The sequence below is a fragment of the Athalia rosae genome, chromosome 1 (assembly GCF_917208135.1).
Source record: "Athalia rosae chromosome 1, iyAthRosa1.1, whole genome shotgun sequence".
Lineage (NCBI taxonomy): Eukaryota > Metazoa > Arthropoda > Insecta > Hymenoptera > Athaliidae > Athalia > Athalia rosae.
The window spans coordinates 12,169,930-12,197,192 of NC_064026.1; the positions used below are offsets into that span (position 1 = coordinate 12,169,930).

General features: G+C 44.9%; 1 protein-coding gene across 4 annotated transcripts in view; it reads right to left on the reverse strand.

Annotated features, from left to right (window-relative positions):
• Nucleotides 1–27,263, reverse strand: part of LOC105686971 — a 174,803-nt gene that overhangs the window by 18,158 nt on the left and 129,382 nt on the right. For all 4 annotated transcript variants that reach the window (XM_048653241.1, XM_020852963.2, XM_020852962.2 and 1 more), the window contains exons 2-5: nt 26,808–26,996; nt 25,335–25,492; nt 22,394–22,440; nt 12,212–12,357 (exon numbers count right to left, since the gene is read on the reverse strand). In XM_048653241.1, coding sequence (XP_048509198.1) covers nt 12,212–12,357; nt 22,394–22,440; nt 25,335–25,492; nt 26,808–26,996 — 540 coding nt within the window. The remainder of the gene's footprint in view (nt 1–12,211; nt 12,358–22,393; nt 22,441–25,334; nt 25,493–26,807; nt 26,997–27,263) is intronic.

Below are 27,263 nucleotides of genomic sequence, written 5' to 3' on the forward strand. Positions count from 1 at the left end.
TCGATTTTATCAAACAAAAGAAGCACTCCGCAAAGAAAATAATTGTTCAAAATTATACAGGGAAGGAATGAAGCTCATCTTGTCGCGTCGGGGAGATTTGAGGCGGTAATGTGCCGCGGATAAATCTCGTAGTCGTGTTATCGAGGGTGCGGAAAGGCCCGGGCAAAAAGAGAGGAAAGGGAAGGGGAGAGAAAAAAGGAGGGGAATAAAAACGAAAAGCTGGCTCGAAGGAAAAATTCCGATCAAACGACAGCCGATGGGCATTCCACTTAATCAAACAATGAACCGACCATTTTCTCGACGTTATTGAATGATTCGGAGAGAAATCAACACTTCCGAAGCAGTTGGAACGGCAATGAAAAAAACAAAAATAAATAAATAAAAAAGAGAAAAAAAGTGATACACAGAAATCCCAGGGAAACGCATCGTTCTGAGCCTCCGGGGCGATTAAGCGAACACAAATTCGTCTATCTCGCGAGTGTCGGTCATCAAGTTTGAAGTATAAGTAGTGACTACTTACGGTAGACATCTTACGTGCGGTAGCGTATCCAGTAGCACAGAGCTATCTGATTTGTGGAACCAACTAGATATTTCTGTGACTAGCTACAAGGCGGGTTGAAATAGTTTGTTCGAAATCTCTCGATGAACACAGCCGGTCCGAATCCGCTAAACTTAATCAATACGACGGAGATAGTAGATCCTATGGTATTGCAGTTTACATTATTTCAATCATACGCTTGAATCATTGAGGAAATGAAAATTTTCTATTTACAATTTTCAATTTGTACCATTCACATATCTGTCAATAAATCTGTTTGTTTTTTTTCTCTCTTCCGTCTGTTCTCTGCACATCACATTGGATGAGATCGGAAAATTTCACGGAATTTTCAGAACTGCCGTAGGTTGTGTAACTGCTGGATGAATTGTGGCAGCTAGCTAGACTTAAACGATCACTTCTTCGGCGTTTCGTGTAAATCACAATAAACTTTGCGACGGGTGGCGCTCGCGGGGTAAGGCGGGGGAAGGCGGTGGAAGGCGGATAGATAAATGGCCGAGGTGGGGTATAGATTCGAAAAAGCGGGGGTGAATAAGGAGACGGAGTAGGAGCAAGAGTAAGTGACAGAGAGTACGGGAGCGACGAAGGGGCGGTAGCAACATATATTTTTAAGGCTAAGCAGCTAACTGGCCACCTGGGGCAGCTTTTCCTTATAGGATCACTTTATCGCCGCTCCCACTATCCGCCTACAACACGATTTATCCACCCATTGTTATCCTGATCCTGATCCCGTACGGGGGTATCTTTTATCTTTTTGCTAAAGTGAGAATGCAATGTAACACGTACGGGTGCCTCATAACATCTGACAAAACGCAATTAGGACAGGCTATTTATTTTCACAGTACGTTGAACCGCAATGCACTACCTCAACGCGCGTACAGCAATAATCAACGAGCGGTGTGAAAGGAAATACATTCCTATACTTATACATGCATTATTCTTGTAACATCATACCACCTCGGATTTCATTCCATTCCCGTTAGAGACAAACGAGCTGTCCGGCACCGAGTATTCTACGAACGCGATAAATTCGCAGTGCATATAACGGCGCGTATTATACAGAGGTCATTATATTTCTCAGGGATCCTAGGTAATTGCGATATACACCGATCGTTGAATTGTATATATTTCATTTCGCGGGGGCGGGGGATTCGGAGCGATTCAATAAAATTTTCTTCTTTTTACATTTTTTTCTTTTTCTATTAATTTCTTTTTTTTATTCAGCTCCTGCACGGTATAAAGACGGTTCCAAGGAACGAATGACGTTTTTATGGTTTATGGCGCGTAAAAGGAAACCCTTATACAACGTCACTGAGGCTCTTATTGGTATAAGGAGAACCGTGTGGAGATCTACCCCCATAAAAATATTTATTTTCGGAAGTCGAATTGTGAATCGAGAAACAGAAGGAGTTCGTTACGTTGTACGACGCCTCTTTTAACACCCACGTAAATTTCGACAGCGGGGTTTTTCACCGTTTGCTCGAGGTATGAATTAATAGTCTTCCCACGTTCGAGTTATAACGTCACTCGCATATCATAACACCCGACTCAAAGGTCTGATTGAATTCGTTCGGTCTGAATTTTTTTTCGATTTCCTCGCGACGGAAATATCACTTTTCGGTGTTCTCTTGTCGGAGATTTTTCGAAAGCACGAGGCGCTCGCGTTCGCTTTCGATAATTAGTCAAAACTAATTTTCGGCTAAACGAGATTCATCCATTAGCAACTAGGCCGAAGCGAAGAGTATTTCCTCGTCCCGTTCCCAATATAACCAGCCATTTGGAGAACCAAAGCCGTGAAATGGCAAGGAAACAACCATACCTATGTACAGGCAAATGTATATACACAATACACGGTGGCATTTGCTTTTACCTCGTCCCCGCAACCGGCAGTTCCGCTCTGTTCGGCTCCGCTCGGCCAGGGGGTGCGTTAATTGATAATTAATTCCAATTACAGCCGGAGCTTGAACCTGTTGACTGGAGAGTGACACTTACGACACTTGTAACAAATCGCTACTCCATAAAGCGCGCGTGTGTGCGTACCGTGTCCGTATCACGAGGTAGGTACGGGAATTCAAGTTAACTTGAACGTTGTCGTAACTGACGAGAGAAGAAAAAAAAATTTACAATTAAGAAACAATTACATCGGCGATGAGCTGAGGAAAAGCTCGTTTCTCTACCCATATTTTACAATATTTAGTTTTACTTTCCGCGCGAACGTAAGGCAGAGTAAAATTGAGTGTCGAACTTCCCGCAGAACATGTTGCCAGCTGCAAACATTCGTATATACCTACTTTGCTTTATGGTTGCCGGGGTCGTAAAAATTCTCAACTTTTCACTTAATTAGTTAATTATCCTTGCGGGATTATAGTACCGAGAGTTCCTACGGTGCTCCCAAGTTATCACCCTGCCTCGAATTTCGGTAGTCACGGAAAAAGGGTTCGCCCCTTCGTACGACCTTTCTTGGACACGTGATATTTTTTCAACCTACATACTTTCCACCGGACAATTTGTGGTAGCAAAATTGAAGGGGAGGGTTGAATATTGTAGATCCCGTAATAAACGGCGAACGTCGGTTGACCCATGTTCACCTGATCTCGACAAACTATAACTCAAGCTCTGGATAGCCAATGTCACAAAAACTGGACATTAAAACGACTACGACAATGCTTGACAAGTCAGAATCATGCGAGTTGAGTAGATTTTCAAGCTGATCGCGAGTAAAACTCAGCCCATTTCTACATATGACTATTTCTCGGTATCTGTGTAGTGCTCGGAAAATATTTGTGTACTTCATGGCGCCGGTAAGATTTTCGGGTAGACGTTCGAAGTGGAATTGAAGTTGGGTTGCATGGATCTTCGGGCTTTCATTCACAGGCCGCGGGCTTGTTTGTTTCATTTGCGAAAGCTGCAACTACAGACAGCACTACGAACGAAAAAGACAACGACGGTTGGTGCCGAAGGTAGCGTTTCTCGTTCCCCTGTTGAGAAAACAACTAGCTTGTTCGTTCCGCGAATATCTGAGAAGCTTGAGGAATGAGGAGGTTGGCGCTCATCAGGACCACCGTTTCCGACGCTTCCGGCTGCCTTGCCTATTCGCAAGCTGTTAGCGCCCCTTCTTTCGAATCTTTGTCCGCACAGACGCTCGTCAGAACATTGGACCTTGCCGCTAAGTCTCGGAGATATGCGCCTTGGGGGGTGATAAGCACGGCAACTGTTGCTCGTCGAGCATTACCATCTCCCGCTCCGGTGGTGCGAATCATCTCGCGATTACTAATGCGTAGAAATTTGCTGTCGAGAGAATATCAAGCATCCCTTCGATCGATATCGGCCCAAAAGACGCCCGTCATTCGTCGGGAAAACATCCGAGATTCCGCGGGTCCGTGTCTGCTATCTCCTTTACCTGCTACCGCGAGAGAGACGGGGACAATGATTTATAAAGAAAACATATATTTCTCACCCTACGAGACGTTGAGAAGACGAAAAGCTTCGATTTCGTCCTTGGCGTTTATCCGCAACGTGGGAGGATCAGAGGCGGTTTTTCAAGTCTCCTTAAAATTTTCCTTTTTTGTTTTTCATCCCCTCATTTTCAAAATCTTCGAAAATTTATCGAATCACGTTATTTCAACGCGTGACGCGACGCGAACAACCCTCTCCGACATCGAGCGAGATGTACTCTGATTAACCAACGTATGTATATCAACGACCAACCGAGAGGGCGGAGAACACCGCGTAGGGTTTTCCTTGTCGTTACCAATTGATTACGGCAAGAACGGAGCGCAAAATAGATCACGTCAAATCTTGCCGAAGAGCACTGTAATGTAATTCGGACCTTCGTCTGAAGTTACCGGAAATTCATCGACAGCGTCCGAGTGGAAATCGAAAGAAAACCGAACAACGAACCGAGCGAAGTAAAAGAGGGAGAAAAAGACAGGGAAGCACAACGCCTGCAGCAACCTTTCGAGGCAATAAAAGGCCGGTGTTTCTCGAAAGAACAATAACGAGCTTCTGACCCGCCTTCGACCTCCAACTCCAAACTCCACCAACACCAGCGATTCGCGCTACTCTCACTCTCGCCTCCATTCCCATCGGCCCATTACCGGCATATGCCCAACAGTCCAAAGTAATTTGCCGTCCGTGATTTCGTTACGCCTAGCCGGCGATGTTCCGACAGTCTTTGTTAATGCGACCAACAGCGTTGAACCGAACGTATTCCAGAATTCTTCAATTTGATAATCCCGACCGTCCACTTTGTACCTCGGAGCAACTGTTTTCGCGTGCCCCACGTTTGATTTCCCCATTTCATCTATATCAACAGTACATTGAGCGTAGACGTTTCTCATTCGCGGAGAGTGATTCAATACTTCTATGAAACTGTATGATTATGTCACCTATGATACCTATTGATTTTCACCAACGATTATCGATCGGATTGCAAACTGATTTTGCTCCTTTGTTCTCGAAGGAAAATTTTCATCACACGAATCGATTTCCCCTTCAATTGCCCGCGTTAGCGTGACCGTGAAGTTCAAAGGTATTCCAATTGCGATGCGTCAGCGACCTTGCGGATAAAAAGCCCAGGAAATGCATACCGCGCACTTTGTGGAACGCGAATTCTCAACATTTTTCCATCTCTATGTACACCTACAGGTATACGTGAAAGTATACCGCGGTGCAATACGCCGTATCTGCACGGACAGGGATTTTTACGCTCACGGGAAAACTAGAATTTCGTTTCTTTCATCGGCTATTTTCGCTCCTCCGCGCACTCAGTTTTTTCTAAGCCACTACCGTTGGCCCTCGTTTTTCTTGTTTTTTTTTTTTTTCTCTATTCCGATATAATGCCTGATTGCGAATCAGGCCGATTCTCACAGCTTGATGATTTTTCCCTGATTCGTCGAGGTAATTTGGATTCCAGTTATGAGCAAAGTGATTAGTCGAATCCAATTTGCATGCGGGGAAACGGATAAGTTGTATCCCAATTTTTTCGAGAAATATTCATTTTTCAGCTCAAACCCAGCTGCCGTAGATTCATGCACGAAGACGAAAAATTGCATGATATATTTATTATTTATGAGTTCCCTCTACTGTTTGAAAAGAGCAAAAAAAAAGCGAAAAAAAAAAAAAAAGTAGAGAAAAAGGAGAGCCATAATCACTGGCCATAACCCGCCAGTGCTAGTTCGTCGGTGGCAGACTTCAGAGACAAATTATTCGTAAAAAGAAATATCGCGGAAATAAGAAAACGAAAAGCGGAGCAAGTTTTGTCTCGCTTCTTGCACGGAGCTCGGTATTTTTATCGCTGTGGTATGTTGAACGTTCGTGTGTGTGTGTGTGTGTGAAAAAAAAACCATGATAAATTACAAGTACGTTGAGGTGCACGCGGTACGTATAATAAAATTTGTTCGGTAGCGGGTATTTATAGAATATGTTATCGAGAGCACAGGGCGGAATCTGCGATTGCTGCTGGGTAGCGAAGCGCTGGTGATACTTTCGCAAATTTTTTTCCCTTGATTCAAAGGAGGGCGTCGACACAAACGCTGATGTCGAGGTGGCGACGGAGGAGGTGTGACGGGGGAGGGAGCTCAGGGGTTGGAAAAATCGCTGCAACGGTTGATCCGAGATTCGAGATAAGATTCCCTCCGCGAAGTCGGAGGGCGGACGCGACGAGGCAAGGCCGAAGGACTTGACACGCGATCGTTCATCCCCGAATATCTTCTTCTCGAAACCGGATCGCCGCGGTTTCGGGAATTCCCGCGGACGAGCGACCTCTCCACTGACGGCTAGCTGCTGCCGATGCCGCCGCCTTTTCACCACCCCGGTTACATCCCGTCCGCGGCATATCCCGTAGCCATTGCGGGCGATCGACGAGTCAAAAAGCCGCCTCAAATATCCGGGTGTACTTCGCGAAGAATCGGTCTGCGGTCCATCCCGACTTATCGCCTCGCCTTCCACCTCGATTATAGAGAGGCCATTGAAAATCCCTCGCACTGTATCATCGTCCGCAGTTCCGAACAGTTGTGCCCGCGTAGCTTCTACGTTTTACAAAAGTGGAGAGAAAAGAAGAGAAGTTTTAGGCAACTATACAACATCGTTGTATAATAAAGCGACTCGACTATCTCGCAGATCGCGCGCGCACGTACGGCGAATAATAGGTAATAACAAGACGGATCGTCGTCGGCCCAACTTTCGAAAAGGATCGCGCGTATCGTCGCGGGATACCGACACAGGAGCACGCGATATTTTCGCCCATAGTTTCATTGAAATAAATTTATAATGAGGTCCAGATGCTCCACGTGGTACATATAGTGTACATGTGGTGCGCGAAGCGATCCGCTCACTTACATTAGCCCCGTTATCCGATGATGCAGCTGCACGGTGCACGTCTCGGGTTCGTTAGTTATCAACGCAAAAATTATACCCCGATCTCTGAAGCTACGCTGTACTCCGACAACGGTGATTCGGTATATTTTATCCGTAAATTTAGTGCGCTCTGGATACCGCGAACGAGAGAAAAGCTACTGGCAGTAATTATCACGTTTAGAGCAACCGACTACGTTGGTTATACTTGTGCCATAGATATATTGAACCAAAAAGAGGTCGGTCAATTCGGGATGGAATTCCTTATTGGTAGAGGTAATCAATGCTCGTCCTGCGAAATACAGCTTTGTTGTTCGCTTATAATTCTGCATACCGGAGTTGTAATTAAGTCAGAGTGCCAATCAAACATCATGGCTGGAACGCTACAATGCTCGTGGACAGTCAGCCGGGTGCGGGCGCGTACGCGGAGGGGAATGCGTCGGAATCAGGTCGGAATAGCTATTAGCGCGTATAAACGTATCGCCGACTAGGGGTGGCGGAGGGGGACGAAGGGGAGGAGGAGCATCGTGCAACGTATTTCACGATAATCACTTATGATTATGAGAACGTGGTTGCGGGGGTCGCGAGTGCACGGCCAATATCACGTTGGTCCTCCGGCAGAACGAATCCGCTACCGCGGGTAGTAGCAGCGAACGTCATACACGCGAAGCGGCGCGGTGCATTTTGTGCGGGATAACATCGAGTGGGGGGGGGGGGGGGGGGAACTCCCGGGCTTTTCGGTGTGTACGTGACACGTGCATACCCATATTACTTCCGTTTATTGGTCAGTCGCAGTCCGGTAGTCCCCGGGACGGGGACAGTCCGAGCTTTGGACAACTCACCGAATTGCGTCACGCGTTTCTTTGTTCTCTCACAAAACGGTACGCGCGGAGCCGATTTTTTTCTTTTTTCTTTCTTTCAGCTATGTGTTATTGGTATTTTATTGTACTGCAGAGAAATCAAAAATTCTACATCCTTCCGCCTTTCCGTCTCTTGGAAAATTTAAGGGATGAGAGACGCGAATAAAAATAAATAAGGGTGGAAAAAAGCGAATCAACTGAAATACATGAAAAGTAGAGAGCGGTCTTAGATTTGCGATAAAAAACGAATCTGTATTCAACCGAGCGGTGGGCGGTGGGCGGGGGGAGGGGGGTGGGGGTGGGGAGGAAGAGGGGCGAAAAATATTCGCAAATACCGTTGGCACATCAAATTCAAATGGAAGATAGAGAGAGGGCTGAGGATACGCGATACTAGAATTTCATGATTTGTTTATGCAAAGTTTGAGCTCCGGAGTTACTGCACGGGCGAAAAGAAAAGATGCCCCTCTCTCTGCAGGGTAGAGCCGCGAGGTATTAGAAAAAGGTAGAGAATAACGTTATTATACGCATGGAGCTTGCAGCGGAGCGAAGATATAGCAGGTGTTAACCTTGGACTCTCGTAGATCTGCTTAACTGCCTTCTCCCTTGGCCCCCCTCTCTTTCCGTTCCCACCGTAGGTTTTATTTTCTTATTTTTTTCTTCTTTTTTTTTCTTCTTTTTTTTCCTTTTTTTTTTTCTTTATTTTTACGAAAGCTTTTAACGCTACAACGTCTATGCAAAGTAGTCAGCTCTCGCTCTCGCTACTTACTCACCAGCCGGCAGCTGGGACCAGTGACTGTTAAACAGGCTCAGCCACCACAAGCCCGGAGACCAGACCCGCCGTTCCACCCCCGCCCCGTACATACGCACATATGTACATACCTATATTATATGTATTACGTTGCTGCCGAAAGGAGGGAACGGAGTCATACTTTCGAACTCGTACGACGTCGCGAGGCTCGAGGTTGGCTTGTACGTGGGAAATCTTCCCCACGACTCAATGGGGTTGAAAATCGTGCGATGTGGAACGTCGGGATCTACGTTGTATCCGGGATGAGAAATCGGACGGAATGTAGTTTGATGAAGTTTCGGAGTAGGAGCGTCGATCGGTTATTGTTCGGTGGGTGATAAGTGTGCCGGGTGAATCGCAAGATCCCGTATACCACTGGGTATCCGGTTAGTTCGTCTTATCTCGATCCCACTCGGAGCTGCTTTCTGACCTTGAGCTTTTGAGTTTAGATCAGCGAACTAAAGAATGGCGGAAGAACCGAGGGTCACGAGGTTAACAGCCGAGTGTATTTCACGCCCTTGCCTTTGACATTAGCATATAAAGCGAGCGGTATGTCTTGTTTATTTTCGGGAATCCTCAGCTCTCCCTACTCGCTGTTTATTTAGATTTTTTATCCCGTTTTCAATTTTATTTATTTTCTTTTTTTATTCCATTCTCTCTCTTTTATTTCTCCCTTTATCATCGAACGAGCGTCTTTCTACCGCCGAAGCGATTCTGACAGAATTCCGGGGGCTAATATTTTTAGCACCATGTATCATTTTCGAATGAAAAAAATACGACGTATAGAAAAATTACAGTATCTCCTACCGCTGAAAATGGGTCAGGGGGGGGGGGGGGGGGGGGGGGCTTTACATTTTTACTCTTTCCTCACCCCCGAAACAAACCAACTCGTAAAATATATGAAAACACGCTATCAGCAAAAATATTTCGTGTAACTGAATTTTCACCGAGCGAACAGCCGGAGGCGAATTTTGAGTCACGGATTCGGTTGCTGCAGCTGATGCTACCGCCGTCACTCGATGGAGCACACAGACGGAACGGTGCGGCCGCGTCCATTTTGGTACTGACGGTATATATCGGTCCGGGGATATCAGGGCGGAGGTCCGCGGGTGCGAGATGATCAAAGCACGTCTGCGTATCAAATGAAGGTCTCTGCCCAGCGGCCAAGTATTCCATTTATGCGCGTACCTCGGGACTCCGATAGGGGATGCCGAGATAATGATCGGCCGATACGCATTTTCCCCCCGTATTTCTTCGGAATTTTTGCGAATGTGACAATCAGCGGACACGCGCACCGCAGACTACAATCGACGGCAGATTTCATTCGCCAATCGTTAGAATATTCGGTTTCAAAGAATCTCGTGCGATTAGAACTGTGCACATTCGAACACATCGCAGGTTCGTAGCTGCGAGGGTGGAGTACGACCGTATCCGGAGTTGGAGCTCCGGCGTCGTGCGGCGTTAGGCAAATCAAATGTACGCAGTTAGTTTTATTTGTTCCGAGTAACGCGGAATCGTATCAATGCCCCGATTAACTGCATAACTCACTCGGCGCTACCGCACGACCACCGACTGCAGTCAAACTACCCCTTGTTCCCCTCACTTCTCCTCGTTTTACTTCACTCGCCACTCTTTGTGCGCCGGTTTCTCGATGAAAAAGGAAATGAAATTATACGCAATGTTTGCTCTGTATATGATACGCCGACTAGCGAAATTGCCCACTAAACCCGTAATTTTTGTTCTTCTATTTGTACCGACCGATCGTCGAATACGCGATACCCGACAGCCCATTGAAAATCAGCCTAGTTGAGAAAGTTGGAAAAAAGAAAGGGTTTGTGAAAAAATTGTAGTTGTAATTTCATATTTTGGTAGATATAAGAGAAAAAAAAGTTCATCAGGTTTTCGAATCGGACACGTTTCGATGTTCTTCTCATTTTAATTTTACTCTTTAATGACCTGGAAATTTTTTTGTCGCCTCATGTACACTGTACCGTATCGCATCTGGCGCATGGGTAATGTTCGTTGTTCGCTTTCCATCGCACGAACTTTACTCCGATTTTCAACGACGACAGATCGTATGGGACTCGTCGACTGAAAAATGGACGAATCCGTGGCGCGATAAATAGAAAGAGAAAAAAAAAATAATCCGTTCGATCACATTATTATCGCGATTCGTCTCGTTTCTGCGGGTACGACGTTATTACATCGTCAAATGGCACGCATAATGAGGACTCCGCAGAATCGTCGAACGTAGACCACGAAAAGTTATTACGGGAGCCCGCACCCTCTCCCCAATTGTTCCAAACTTCTGGTAATAACGTATCGCGATAGAACTGGGGGAGGAGGGGGGCAGCGTGCGACAGAGATACCAAGCGTCAGGCACCATAATTGGAGAGAGAGAGACGCGCTCAAAATGGTCGGTATATTTACGGAAGCGTCATTGATTTTCATGAATACTCGCGTAATTACGAATTGTTCTCTCGACGGGTGCCGGGGGGGGGGGGGGGGGGGGGGGGATTATAACGCAGTTTCCCTCCTCGCTGTTGGCATTGCGAGCTGGTTACAGGCGCGGCTGTACTTGCAAGGGTGCCTGTTTCACCGCTCGAATCGAAAAGAATACAAGACAAGATTTACCGTTCAATAATTTCACCCATTGTCCGTGATACTTTTATCGTCCTGGCGTTCGAACTTTTTGCCGACATTTTTGATGCGCGTGTACAACGTACGTCCGCGGACGCGTGTCACGCGAGCGGGGAAAAGACGAAAGAAATTGGATTCGTACCGTTGAAAATTCTGATACGATCGACGAACGGCTAATGCCTGCGACCGGAGTGGGGATGGAAGAAAAAAAAAAAAAAAACCGAAAAAAAAACAAAAGACGGGAGCGGCACGGAATTTCGTTTCGTTTAGTTTATCCGCGTTTTTGGCGACTGCGAGCGCGTAGTTTCGCGATTGATTGCCGACGTCGTTGCGTGAGTCCTATACCAGCCGTTGAACTGTATCCGTACGGTTCTGTAACAATTTCGGTTAGAGGCTTTGGCCCGTTCGACTGTGCCCGCTTGAGGGTAGATACAGGTTCAGATATAGAGCGGCGCGTAGTCGCAATTTGTTAGGGTAAAGTGAATTGTCGTTATCATTAACGAACCGAAGCCGGTATACTATTTATACAATCGCTGTCGAACGGACAGCTCACATTCGGCTTTGACATGTTCGGTCGAGTTCGGTTAAACGGCACGTTAAAAACGAAATTCCTTTTGACGACGAATCGCGGCCGTGAATAATTTCAATTGGCATACACGGATACACGCCCACCGCGGGATGCACCGTAGTAAACTCGCAGCCGTCGCATCCGTTACCTTGTATTCAACATCTCGCGATACGCGAAATCCTCCCAGGATGAAAGACGAAAGAAAAAAAAAAAAAAAAAACCAGGACACACCGTTCGGGCGAAATAAATGGCGTTAAACCGCGTGGAGCGTTGAATTAATAGCGATGATAATCCGATGGTAAAAAGCTGCAGGGAAAATCATGCGAACATTTTCTACCTTGCCGCGTTCCAGTGACACCGATACGCGGGTCAAATGGGGTGGAATATGTTCATTCATATTTACAGATTATATTTTTCTTCTCATTTTTCATATTTTTTATATTTACTCTTTGAGGCACGCCCTGCATCCTAGACGATCGTCCGTGTCTCGGCGATCCTTGCGGTTGTCCCTGTTTTTCTTTTCTGTGTGTTTTCAGCCCCCTCAGTAGCCTTGAAAAGGTGGTTTTCTTTTTGCTTGTATTTTGTCCCTGATCTGCAATCAAAATAATGGACCGTTAGAGACGAGATAGCCGGCTGCAGAATAGATATACATATATATGTTATATAATAGCTATACGTGTATCACCACGCGGTATGCATAAAACATGAAATATGCTCCGCGCGGTAGCGTACATATATCTCCTTCGAGTTACCCCGCCGTTCGATTCCCCCGTTCTATCCTGCTCCTTCTTCGACTGTGAGTTTTTCCTACTTTTATCTTTATTCCTTGAAAATGCGCAAAATAATTTCTGATAAAACGAGGAATACCGCGAGCGCAGGAATAATATATTTTCATATTTTACAGCAGCCCAAAAGAGATATATACATATGTACACACCTTACATGACTCTACCTATATTTATGAATTTATCTGGAATTCTCTCTTTCGTAAGATATATAATACCATGTACATAGCAACCGTCTAGTAGTTTCTGAGGAGCGGGACATATGATGGCACCTTGTGTGCAGAAAATTCGCGCTTGCACATCGATGTGATACAGAAAGATCGTGCTATGAGAGAATCAGCTGAGCAGGTTATGTCGGAAAGAAGAGATAAGAAGACGACTAAAGAGAACCGTCTCTGCAAGGTCGAAGAAAGCAGGAGTGACAGTGTCACAGATGGTTTTGAAGAATGGCAGTTGTTACGTGTTTATTTTGAGGGTAAGAGATAAAAGAAAAAAAAAAAAAATGAACAAAAATAAGGAAAAAAATAAAAAAACAAAAAACAACCCTCGAGATCCGCGAGCTTGCGTTATTGCGCATTGGCTTCTTCCACGAACATGAAACATTCATAATACGGCGATCTGAGGTCTCGGCGGATCCGGTCGAAGAACAACCGTCTTCCGAAGCACAGACGAAGAAGATGAAGGAGAAGAGATACTCCGAGAAAACCACCGGACCGCCAACCCTAAGGGAAACCGAGCCGCGAGGGTTGTTTGACTGGTGCCGTTTGCCGCTCCCCGATCCTTCCTTCCTTCCTTATTCCTTTCTTCCTTCCGCCTTGCCGTCTCCGCGTATTACAGGTAGCAACATACAGCTAGCCGGTATTAGGGTGTATCCGTAAACGCGCACCACCTATAACGTAGCTACTTTATACCGTGGGCCCATTATATTGCGCGATGCCCGAGTATTGGGGTAGCGGTAAGAAACCGAGCGGCGAGTTAGTCTCGAGGCGGTTTGATTCGCCGATGGATTTCCCGGTTGCTGCGGTTTCCCTTGGGATTCTAATTCCTCTTCAACGTAGAACAAACTTTTACTAAAATATTAGCTCTTCTCAATAGCCCCCGAGCATAGCAGCGTTACCATCAATTTCCATCAAATTGTCAGTAAATATAACAGCACGTCTTACATCACATGAACGACGAACGGAGAAAAGAATCCGTTTTCATCGAGAGACTCGGTGGAGTCGCGTGCCAAGTGCATTGAAGGAACACCGGACGTCAACCGAGTATGGAAAAGCGCTGCAGGTTCATCAGGTATTTCCCAAATCGTTTGGATTCACTTTCGCAACACGAATCGCATTCTTTCAATCGATGATTGAGTTTGTTGTGCGCTAATTCGAATGTTCGCACACCCCTATTTTTTATTTTTTTTGTTTTAACGCCGTGTCCGCGTAATTCTTGGATATTTTACCGTTTGATAGATACGTGGTTGAATGAACACGAGTAAGGGTTTTATTAGCCCGTATAGATATGAATATTCCATTTCAACGTAACCCTCGGGTTATATGATATTGCAACAGAGGATGATCCGTGGAAAATGGCACCTGAAATACGGAGAATAAGGATAAGGGAAATAGCAATCCGGAGATAATCCGATATACCTTGAAATGTTAATCGCGAGAAAAGTTATCTGCAGAGGTTAACTGGAAAATGATTCATACGTGTAATCATAATATATGTAATCGATAGCTATACCTGATATATGCGGTTTCGCAAGTCGAAAACTAAATCTAACGTGATCACGTGTAACGTGTGAGATGCGATAAGGATTACCGCGGGTTTTAATTAAAAGCGTTATTCCAAAGAGCGTTGGTATTAATTGAATCAATAAAGGGAGAACAAACATTAACCACGATGTAAATTAGACTTAATCAACATTGTTCAATGTCCACAAGCTGAATTGACATTGAAAACAGGTCGGTTATGTATCGTTTCACTCAAGTCGAGTTTGAATTGTTCCGAATCGTTAAAAGGATGGAACGTTCATTCCGGAGTTGTAATCCGAAGAGAGTTGGGATGCTGAGCGATCAATGGAAAATAGAGAGAAACGTAGCCATCGGTGAGTGTTAATCAGGGGGCGTTGGCGCTATATCTATTTTATTGTTGCAAGTAAGGTCTCTATTTTTGGATATCTAGATTTCATACGTTATTAAAAACGCTTTTGCATCGAGTTTTTCGAAATACAATTCATCTCAACGTCACTCGCGAATTTCACCTTGCGTAAAAATTTCATTACTAGATTGAAATGAGAAGATTCGCAACAGCAGTTACTAAAAAAATCGAAACGCGGGCGTCCAAAATCAAATTTCAATTTGAATTCCATGCGCCCTCGAACGCGAAGCATTCGTCATATCGAGTATTACAGTAATTTTCATGTTGTTTGACCGAATACGGTTTCGGAGGAATACTAGCTGTACCTAGAACGAGACGACGAATCGGATTTTTGAGTTAGACTTTAAATCGTCTGTGTCTCGGAAGGAGGCGGCGGTAAGTCAGAGCTGCGGATGCCGCGATAGATCGAAATATAAAAGAAAAAAAAAGAAAATAAAAAAAGAAAACGAGAAAAAGGGCATTCCGGCGGCTGGCATGGCGGAGGCAATCGGGTGTGGACCTGTAATATCGGAGATATATTGCCGGCTGTAACCACAAGTCACGTTCAATCGAATGAATCGTATATGGAATAAAAATAAACCCCCTCATACGGGGATGTCGATACCAAAACGGATAGCTAGGTATAAACGCGGCGCGCGAGCAAAAGCTGCAGTATGGGGAAGAGCGGCGGCGGTGGAACCGGCGAACAAATGGTTCCATTGGCCATGCATCAAATCTTTAACTTTCCACCATCGCCGTGTCGCCTCCGCAACATACACGTATAACACGCGGTTGCATAAAACCTGGTGAAAAACCGAGAAATCAACGGGATTAACAGCCTTGCAGTTACGTCGTATTTCGTGGCTTGCTTCACGCAGCTGTATTCGCAAAATTTACCCAATCGTCAATGGAATTGCTCCCAAGATTCATGCGAAACGTCTCGACTCGGAAACGGTCGACGAATGTTCCGTGGACTAGGAGGGGTAAAAAAAAAAAGAAAAAAATTCAGATTCCCGGTAAATTGAACGTCAATACCTATACGTACATACTTGTACGTTTACGTTGTATTTCATATGGTTGTATATCTTTGCATTGGCTGTGGCTAACAATAAGAATGAACCGCCGATTTATACCGTTCTTCAAATTTGGCACGGATGTTAGCCAGTTTTAGTCTTGAACTTGGATTAAGTACCGCAGTTTCGTTGAGCAATAAATCGAAATAGTTGTAGTGTTTTTCAAACTGCCTCGCGACTGCTGCGCCAGCGAAAAGTCACCGCGAATGAAAGACCCCGATAAAACTAACGGATCTATCGAGATAATCGCGTACCACGGTACAGTACGTGTAACCTGCTCTTATCTCGTGGTTTCAAAAATTTGCCAAAAATATTTATAGCCATAGATACCGTAGATAGAGTAGAAAAACTGCAATCGCGATAGTTCGGCCGATCGAGAATATGGTTATCAAGTTAGAGAGTTGAAAAGATGAATATGAATAAGAATCGACATCGGATATATAATTAAACTCATTCGTCTTAATGTAGCGAACATAATAAATATCTCAATATAAAAAATTACCTTACAATGGACACTGTAAGGCTCTTGAATCATTGAGTTCAGAAAATACTCGTTCATTCACAGCAATCAAACATATGAATTTGATTGAAAAATAAAGACGCTTCAAAAATGGCGCTTTCTAGAATCAATATATTCATAGGTTTCAGCTCCGTAACTTGAAAAATTTTCAAAATTTTCGATACCGAGAAATCCCGTGTCGTCGTTAATAATGGAAAGAAATTCATCACCGTGCGGAGGCATGCATCGATATATATATTCACCTGTAAAAATTCGAGAATCTTAATCGTCGACTAAAACTCTAAATTTACAGAACGTGTGCTACGGTTAGCAGGTGTCGAAGTAATATCACGCTCCACACGCACGGAGAGAGGACAATTAAGGCGAAGCACGAAGCCGTTGAGAGGGTTGCGGCTGGCGCAGTGTATTGTCACGAGAGTCGAGGAGCTTGCAGCCCAGGCAGTTGTACGAGGTAGTCGCAGAGACGTCGCACGAGTGTGAGGTGAAGGGGGGGGGGGGGGGGGGGGGGGGGGGGGGGTGAGACGCGATGGGGGAAGGTGTGCTGCTTTCAGGGTGGCGTTAGGAGAATGCAAATCCTGGACTTTCTCCTGCTGGGGGCGAGTCGCTGGCAACTGCAAGCTGTTCGGGTGGCGTTGCTCGCGAGCTTATTGCACCTCGCGCGTCTCGCGTATCAAGTCGCTGCGGGTGAAGTTATATTCCGAACGGTCCGGTTCTCGTTGAAGCAGGGAAAACCGCCGTATAAGGAAACTGGGGGTGACGCCGATTATTTCGAGACTCGTCGTTCTCCGTTCCTCTGCTTCGTCGATGTCACAGTGCCAGACGGTAAACGACCATGCGGAGGGGGACGGAAAAATCTTGCGAACCATTGCGACCGCACGCACCGATGGATTAAAAAAAAAAAAACAACAATCAATTCAGAGAAATGTTGCTGCATTTTGTTTTGCCATTAGGTGTCCCTCCGACGCTCGGCGTTGCAAGAAAGAATAATAAATAAAATAAATAAAAGAAAAAAAAACTTCGCAGAACTTCCGACCGGATGCGAATATATATCTCAAAGTGGCTGACGGTATGCGGCAAGGAAAATTCCTCATCATAACTCGTGAAATATTTGTACAATTTATTTTTCGAACGGCAAGGGCAAAGAGGAAAGGCAAACGTTGTAATGTTCATTTCTTCTTGAAAATCATGAAAAGAATTTCAGTTCAATTTCGTTTTTTTTTTTCACCTCGTCTTTATCTCATGCGCTACAAGGAGGTGAAACCATGTGAAACTATTTAAAGATATCCGCGGCGTTGCGAAGAGCGCAGTTTCATATTACGTTGCAGTTCGTGACCTATCGCGACTTTCGGTACTACCGGTGAGCTTGCAGCAACCTTTGAAAATGAACGACTATTGTCCCGGGTATGGAATAGAGGTAAAAAATATCTATCAATGCTAATAAACAAATGAATAATAATAAGAACGATCAAGAGAGGTGTAAGAATGAAATGAAGTAAAATCAAGCTAAAAAGACATCGAGCTCGTTGACTCGAATTGACCGTTCGGCGGGATATTTTATACAGGTGAAATACACTCGAAACACGCACACACCGTAACGAGATTTTTCGCAAACTTAGTTTGTACTCGTGGCGAATCGTTGCGGAAAATTTGTAAGATTTACGCGGAGATCGTTAAAGTCGAGATTTCATATCGAAACGTTTTAACAACCTTACCACCTGTACGATATCGTATCCCGCAGCGAAGTGCCTACGGGCGTGTAATATAGTTCAGAAATAATACCCAGCCCCGAAAATTTCAACTGTTCTATATGCACGCTTCAAAAGTTTACCCAGTGAAATTACGTTGAGACCAACTCCTCGCGGGTTAACACCGAGATTTTGACAATTGAATTGAAATCGCGCAACGGCGAAAATTATACGTTCGGTTGTAAAATATTCTTCATTTCCTCTTTACCCCCCCCCCCCCCCCCCCCCCGTTAACCGGGCATATTTTCTACCTCGTCAGATGCGCATAACAAATCGTCGCGGAGTAACATTTTGCAAAATCATCGCGTGAGCTGCAGCGTTCCCGTTCCGTTCGAAGACGGAGGGCGTGACGCCTCGGGGCTGCAAATAAGGGGTAAAAGGGGTTGCGGAGTGGCGTCGTAAAATTGCCAAGTACCTTTCCCCGTGCGGAAGATGCTATACTATGAAATCGTGCCGCCGCACAAGAACACGGGGACGTTTTACAATTCCGTACGTAGAGAGAGTAGGAGGAGGAGTATTGGTGGCGCTACCGTTACCGCCGCTGTTCCTGCGCTGCTGTGTTTCGTTTTTCTCCACTGCGAAACGCTACAAGCTAACGTAATAAAAGCTAAATAAAACTTCTCATTGGTGCACAGGTGTCCCCGGGGCATCTGTGACGTCCGGAAAAAGAGGAAGAACGAGAAAACGGGAGATGCAGAAAGAGAATCCACCACCGTTGTCGCTACCGAGCTTACGCGCCAGCGTTCACCGTTACCGTATATTTCGTTGCACTTCAATATTCAATAATTGCAAAACGTGACGGGGATTCAATTTGAAATCCTGGAAAATTCCGTCTCCTCCTCATAATTCCGGTATTTCGGTACACGTATACTCGGATATTCACGACGATATTCTGACGCTCTTTTTCGCGTTATTCTGAAATTATTATAATCGTCGGTATTTGTCTCTTTTCTTTCTACCTTCTCTTTTCCCATACGTACCTACACATAGTATTATTTTCCTCATTCGGACGAGGAGAAGTTAAAAGAAATATATAGAACGTGAGTAATAAAAATCCTTGTTTTTCTCTAACGGCATGAGAAAAATAGACGAGAAGAAAAAAAAAAATACGGAAAATAATCCAGCGCATCTAGCGTAACCTCGTTTTTTCTTCTTGCTTTTATTTCCTCCTACAGAAACTGGCAATCAGCAAATGGGCCAAAACTTACTCCAAGACACCTGCGAGCTTTTTGCCAATTCATGCCATCTCTCCGACAATTTTAGTCTCAAACTTTACGAGGCTACCAAAGAAAATAAAAATCGGTATTTTATTAATCTTGGACTATTCACAAAATCATAATTGAACGATTTTGAATAATTGCGCCAAACTTTTCTCGTGCTCGTACCCGACGCGAACAATTTCATAAATGTCCGGGTGGAAGCTCTGATTCTAAATTGAAGATAATCAAGAAAAAACACAAAAAACGATGTAAAATAAAATTGTCACCACAGCGTACGATACACGAGCTTTTTATTCATACGCCGTTACGAGTACCGATGTCTCACACTTGAGCCACTTTATTACAAATATATCATGCGTTTTGAAAATATGCTAATGTCTCTCTCTCGCTCTGTCTATCCCGCGCAACGCCGGTGTACCCACATTCCCTCGTATATACCTATACGTGTATACCTATAACACGGTGTGCTTCCATCAATTTCTCTCCCTCACTCTATATTTTCCTCGCTCCGTTCGGAGCTTTCGCTCGGATAGACACGGTGCACAAACACAATCAGGACGAGGAGGGAGCTTTGCGGGAGTGGGAGCGGATTCGGGTAAGCGAGGTGAAGCACCGCCGCGGTGTAACGGTGGTGCGTAAGGGGTGGTGGGTGTGCCAACCATCGGGTACACACCGTCTACCCATACCTCGAATCCACACATGCGTACGACACCGCGTGTGTCTCTTGCCTCCTCTTTCGCAAATGTGCGAAACGCCCTGAATACGTGTGTCGAGTAGTATCCGGGAGTCCACCCCCCCCCCCCCCCCCCCAGGGGGTGGGATAAGCACATCCGCGTGTCTGTCCGCCCGTCCGCCCGCCTGTCTGTTCGCAGAGGTCTCCTCGAGTCTAGACAGGCAGCCTGCTGACTCTCCCACAGTGCGGTATAGAGTTGCATTGCGTACACACCTATACACACCTACGTACCTACCTACCTACCTACCTACCTACCTACGTACGTACGTACGTACGACACACGTATATACGGTATATACCTGTGAAAACTACGTATAGCCGTGACGCCACCGTGCGTTCCGACAACCCGTTCGCAAACGCGTTCAACGCAAACCAGCTCAAGTACACGTAACAACTGTTAAGTTCTACAATAGCATCAACGCCTCTAATGTCGCATTAAAGCTCACAACGCTCTCTCGACGGTCACGGTAGAGCGAGTGGTGCTTACGTAGCGCCACGCCACCGCATCTTCTAGATTGTATAATGATATGCGCACGACAATCGTGTTACACTGTTTTGCGGGGTGAAAAATAAAATGAAACTTATCAAGGGTAAGTTTTTATATTACAGCAGGAGGGATAACCGTGTTACGGGTTTTTCCAAGACCCGGGGGCTTCCTTGGAATAATCTTATGGTTGGCGGATCATCCGGAAGAGAGGAAGTGATTCTCCTTCCTGATTTTTATATCGAGGGTGGTGTGACGGGGATCGATGGAACGATACAAATGTATTTTCGTACGTATGTGCGCGGGGGGGGGGTTGAAAAGGTGGAAGTTATGTTTGATGGTTTTCGAACAACGTTGTTTGCGCAAGTTACCGCACATACATTATACTCCACGATAGGCACGCGGAGTACTTCGCAGTCCGAAAATGTCGGTGAATAATCTCTCGAATAATTCCGCTCTCGCCGAGCAGATTGATCGTTCGATTTCCTGGCTGGACGCATTTCATCTGCACTACAATCGTTTCGATTCCAATTGAGACGGCGAGGAAGGAAAAGTAACTGCGATAATAAAAATGAACGAATAAAAAATATCGAATAAAATAAATCTAGCCTCTCGAGTCGCGCAATCTCAGGTGAAGAATCTTGCTGACAGACTAGAAACGAACATATGTATACAACCCTACATACGTCCATTACATTGGGGTGAGATATTGAACGGTTGAAAATCGGAAATCAGTTTCGAGAGGAGACCGAAGAAATTGCCGGTTCAACGGATGGACGATGGGGATGCTCACGGGGTGGAAAAACAAAGTGCAGGAAGTCTTTTGTCGGGAGGTGGGGGCCACGTTCGATTCTACAGTGTTTGGTCACGACGAGTTCGTTCAAGAGCATGAATTCGCTTGAAAAATAGTGAAATAGATCCGTGCAATTTCGACGGGACAGCGAAAGGAGAAAAACCGAGGAATTCGTCTCAATTACGTATTCATAGAGGGGAAGCGAGGCGCCTATCGGCGATCCACCGACTGCCGGCGACCGACATGTGCGAAAACGGAATGAGAGAAGCTATGTAGAATGTAAAATGAAAGAATAAACGGGAGGAGAGGGTAAAGGTAAGGAAAAACCGCGCGGCATCTACGAGTCAATAGAAATGAAATATCAACGTTGACCTCACTCCGTTTCCTACCTTCGCCCCTGCGTCTTTCCAATATTGAAGCTAAAGTGCTTTTCGATATCTTGAAAAATTTTAACCAACTTTTCCTCGCCTCTACGGTAATACGCCACCGCTGCCGCCGCCTCCTTTCCATCGTCAGAACCAACAACAATTTTTACTTCGATTTACTTTTCACACTGGAATTACATAGTAATTTTCTGGTTTCACCTACGTACACCTTTACTTCTACTGAAATACCTAGCTAGTCGGTGAGAAAAAGAAAACAAAAAAACTATCGGGTCGAAAATCGTTTGACAAATGATCTAGTAACGACGAAGAAACGTTGTAAACCACATTCGCGTACGGTTCTTTCAATTAATGCATCATGCCTCGTAAATGTGACTAAATTGTGCTTAATTATCAGCACGATTATACTCGGCAGTGGTGTAAACGGAGTGAGCAACACCCGCCGCTTACACACCTTTTATAACCGACTCGGGTACGTACATGCGAACCGGTATGCGCAGTGCGCCTACAACGCGAAGCTTTTGGCGAGTGAAGAAAATCATCCCAATTTTTCCGACGTAATTTTCAAATAGTATAGGTACAACGGAACGTACAATGTGGGTTACGATGCTCGGAGGTTTCAATCGACGTTAAATGAATCGCGAAATTTACACGAGATTTCAGAGCGCAATCAGCAGCAGAAAATAATTATTATATAATTTCGAATTTCAATAAATATCTGCATTAATACATGTGTGTGTGTGTGGGTATTTAAATTTTACTCACCGTTTGGCGGGAATTCATAGAAGAACGCCGATCTCGGGCTGAGGCAACTGGAAAAAAATTGAAAAATTAAAAATGAAACGAGTTCAATTATTGCAATTTTCTATCCTACGATATCTCCGATATTCTCGAATCGCGATACTCTCGCTTCTATCGGCAATTCCGAGAGCATGTCATTTCATTATATTTCCAAACAAATTCATTTCCACCGAAAACTGACCGGTTCGCGATTAACCGCTTTCGGAGGAGATTTTATTCAACCTGCACGCCGCGGTGCAGTATAATGCAGGCGGAAGAAGATAACAAATGTGTGAAAAAATTTTTGCCCGGTATAATTGAACCTCGTGCGTCGCGTCGGCACGTGGGGTGAGTGGCAATTCGTCCAATTAGAGAAAATTCGCTTCATGTAATGGGAAACTAATTACGCTGGGACGTGTGACGAATTAATCGAACATCATAAAAGCCCGCGCCTCGCCAATTTCATCGCTGCCGAGATGCGGGTGACGTACGTTTTTTTTTTTTTTCCCCCCATTTTTGTTCATACATTCTGTCCGAGAAGCTCCTAGGAATTCGCAGGCGGTGTAAATAATATTCCGATCAAACGAACGCCTCGTGTTTGTACGAAAAATTTCCCAATTACTTAGGACCGAAGATCAAAGCGGTTTATATCGTACCTCCGGCGATGGTCAATTGAGCAACGCTCGTGCCAATCTTGGGATGTTATTACGAAGCCGACATACGCTATCGATGTCATCCCCGAAACCCTCAAGACAGCCCCGACGCAGAACTGCATAATTAGAGCGATACTTTACGCTGGCATCGATAGACAAGAGAACAAACACGTGCGAGGGACGACGGGACAGGTGGGTAGAGGTCAGTAGTAAAACGGTTGGTATTCAGTGGGGAGTATCCGATCGGACCGAATACTAATTGGGTAGCCTACGGTCGGACTCGTTGGTTTGACGGGTGGGAACTGTCGACGTCTCAATACCAGATTCAAGGGACGTTTCGTATTCCCGAATATCTCTGGCCAATGGGGATAGTGGGGGGGGGGGGGTTAGGATTCGGTAATAAATGAGATTTCGCTCGACCGCGTTATTTTTCAGTATTATTTGTGACGTGTACGGGTGAAATAGAAGACCGGGACGAGCGTAATTTATACATAGAAATAAATTGGGGATGAATTTCATTCGTATTATGTGTACAGTGTACCGAGATATAAATTACTGGCCAACGGCGTCGGGATATGATGGGATCATCTGTATTCATCAGCTGGAAAATTTTTACCAATAATTTAATTATTCGAAAACGGCCTAGCGCCCGAGCGATAAATTTACCTCGATTACCGTATAACAAAAATCGATAATTGCGTTAACGTTCGCGCGGTCGATTATAACGGGGATATAGAAAAATAGGAAAATAGGCCGGCTTACTCCCATACGTCAAACCACCGTGAATTAGGGTGAGAGTGTTCCGAGCTACAGTCGAAGACAAGATGCGCGGGCTTCCAAGAGTCTAGTTGACGAGAAAAAAAAAAAAAATAAATAAATAAATAATCGTACATTGTGTACCGCGAGGAAAAACTGTCGCTTAGACGCCGCGTACGAAAGTGGGCACAGAGAGGCGAGGCCGAGGTGTTCTCAACTTCGTGCGAGGTGCGGACGACAGTTTTCACCTAGGTGAACGTACCATTTTCTGCACCATCGGAGGGCAACAAGCGAGATTTCATTCGGACAGGAGGAGGATGGCCAATCGACTGGTTTTCATCCTCGTTCGCGGATGGAAACTCTCTGGTTTCCATCCGCGATTGTGGAAAAAACAATTCGGATATACCGCTCGAGTTCAAAAGACACGCGCTCGTTTCGTTTGTCTCGCCACATGGAATACCGCTTATACTCGAATACGAGAGAATATGTTGTTTTCTTTCCCCCCCACCCCCCCCAAAATCCTGGTGCATTCAACTCGCGAATCAGGTGAAACGGAATAATGTACACCTGTAGGAGTTTATCATAAGCGGGAAACTTTGTTGAAATTAGTCGGTATTAAGATAATACACTGTATAATATACTGGGAAAATGCGAAGAGGAGAGGTATAGGTGTATATACACAGTGAGAATGTTTAATGATAATCGTTCCTTTGTCCTTTGGTGTAAAGCAATCTTGTGTAGCCAACTAACTCCTACCTACTTCTCATCGTCTAATTCTGGGTCTGCCTGCCAGCCCCAGTGCGTAGGGTTTTCGCTACACCATAGTGGGCCATTACGTTACTGCTTCTGCTGCGTTAATTAGACACTAAATATTGATCACCGTTTCAAGAGATAGCTGGCGAACGTTACTTACGAATGTAGAGGCCATAGAAACTGTACGCCAGTTACAGTAACGGTAACAAGGAGCGAAGTAGGATTAGAGTCGGAGATCTTTGTTGAAACGTTGTAGTTTTGATCGTGAATGTTATCTCTCCCTCTCCCTCAAGCCCTCCGAGATCAAATCGGCGAGGACCTGGGTGTGGGTACGTACGTTTCGGCAGGGGGATGATGACGTTGAATTATTGCATACGTAGATACATACGTATATATTCATTACGTTATACACATAATAACACGCGCACTACGGTAGGTTTCACATTTGCCCCGAGGAGGTTACCGTTTAACCGGAAATACGAAGTCAATTCTACCGTGAAATTGGAGACGATTTACAAACTCTCCTTCTCTACACTCGATACCCGTGATGCGGCCAAACAACTCGCTACCGAATCCGCGAATATTTGAAGCTGGTGTTTCCGCGTACATCCCCGTTACCTGTGCGTGTCTAACCTTCACATCATAAATTCGAACTAGTTTCTCACGGGAATCGATCCAGTTCCAATATCAGCCAGAAACTCGTTGCTACGACGCGAAAAAAACTAAGGGATCCGAGCTATGGAATATTAACGCCAAAATTTTACCTTTGGTAAGTCTGTTGATTTGCACCGGGTGTCGCGGTAGTATTTTGTGTTGCAAGGGCGAGTTTTTGTTGCCTTTGCTGCAGCATCTGACGTCCGAAAACTCCGTAACCGAAGCCGTAAATTTCGTCCTCTTCCTTGTCACTCAGGCAACTCGAGGGCTATGAAAGTAAGAACAAATAATAAGACCGGCGATATTAATTCGATACTTTCTGGTGGGGCGAATTTTTTTCACTTCGCCGTTTAAAAGTACGTACGATACGGGGGGGTATAAATTCATCGTATCTTTTTTTTACTTTTCGTTATAATATTCCCTCGTTCTCATATAAAACGGGTTGGGGAGTGAGAATTAATCCGGTGCTCAAAAGAGGGTTGTGAACGCTCGGAGTAACATCGAAAATTATTATTACTTTCTTTCTTTCTTTTTTTTTCCTTTTTTTTTTTTTTACAAGTTTTTTTCTTTATTTTCTTTTTTCTCTTATTGACACAGAAGCGGAAAGAACCTCGGAAGAACTGACTTTGTGATCAACTTAACGGACGTATATTACACACAGCGATATTCACACACGTACAAGGTATTTAAAAGTACACATATACGCATAGAGAGAAGAACTCAAGAAACTCAACTATATAGGTATGTTAGTGACGTAAAAGTTTTCCGTTACGATGCGTTGGCCGCGAGGCAAAGAAAGCAAAAAATGTAAGTAAAAGGAAGGAAAAGTGAGTGGGCGGGTAGGTGGGTGGTTAGGTTGGAGATGAAGGCAAAAAGTTAATCCTTGTTAGAGCGTGACTTTGAATTTACAGTTGCGGTATTTCTACAGTGCTGTACGTTTCGTGTATAAATAACTACCCGCTCCGTAGGTACTTTTAAACGTCCCGTTGCCCTCGTCTCGTACTTTTAGGCCCTGGCGAAGGATTCCCAAGGGAAAAACTGAAAAGCGGGAGATTAGGATATCCGCCCCGAGGTATGAAAGAATGCTTTTCCATTTTTTGTCTCGTTCTTTCTTCCTTTTTTTTTTTTTCTCTTCTTTTTTTTTGTTCCTTTCACAAAACTATAAGAGACTCACTCAGGATTTCACGACCGTGAAATTTTGGTTTTTCAACAATAAGGAGAGAGAAAAAAAAAACCGAAAATGTGTGCAATACAAAACGAAAGCGTGCTCGAAGACGATTCGCGGAGTGTAATGATTCCTACCACGGCATTATACGTACGATGTTTTTCACAGATTTAATTTGAAAAAACATCCTCGTACGTATAATCGTTATTCAGTACGACTGACTAATGAATTAATTAATAATTAAAAGCGCGCTGGGTTTTACCGTGAAAATTCACTCGCGCGGCAGTAGATCGCGGTATGGTGAATTGTGGGAATCCTTTGGGCGGACATAACCGTTTGAGTAGTATACGCTGTACGCGTTTAATACCAGGGAAGAAGTATGTGTGCGTCAGGTGACTTTTCACACGTATACACTTACAGAGTATTTTCCTGGCACGTAAATGGGCTGTGAATGACTGGTGGTAAGTTGAGTGTTGGCCATTCTGGGGGATACATTTGTTTCTCGGCGCCGTAGCTCCTCGAGTGGCTCCAGAACGTCACCGTAATGCGTTCTGAAGAGGTCTGCGTACCTCGACGCCAACCCCTCCAAATAACCTCGCTCGCCCTCCTGGAACACATCGAGAAAAATGTTAAGACACGTCGAAAAAATAACGAGAAATAAAAGTATCGAATCCACAGCCCGACTCGTGCGATCCCACTCTGGATTCGGAAACACTGTTTCATGAACATATAGGAGCGGTCCCGATCTTTCGCAACTCCACGTTTCTTAATTGAGCTTCTTTCATTTTTGCTGAAAAAAACTTACGCCCAGTGATTCGTGGCCGACCTTTCATTGAGAAGGGAGACGTTTTTCATACAGTTTTCGCCTGTCATT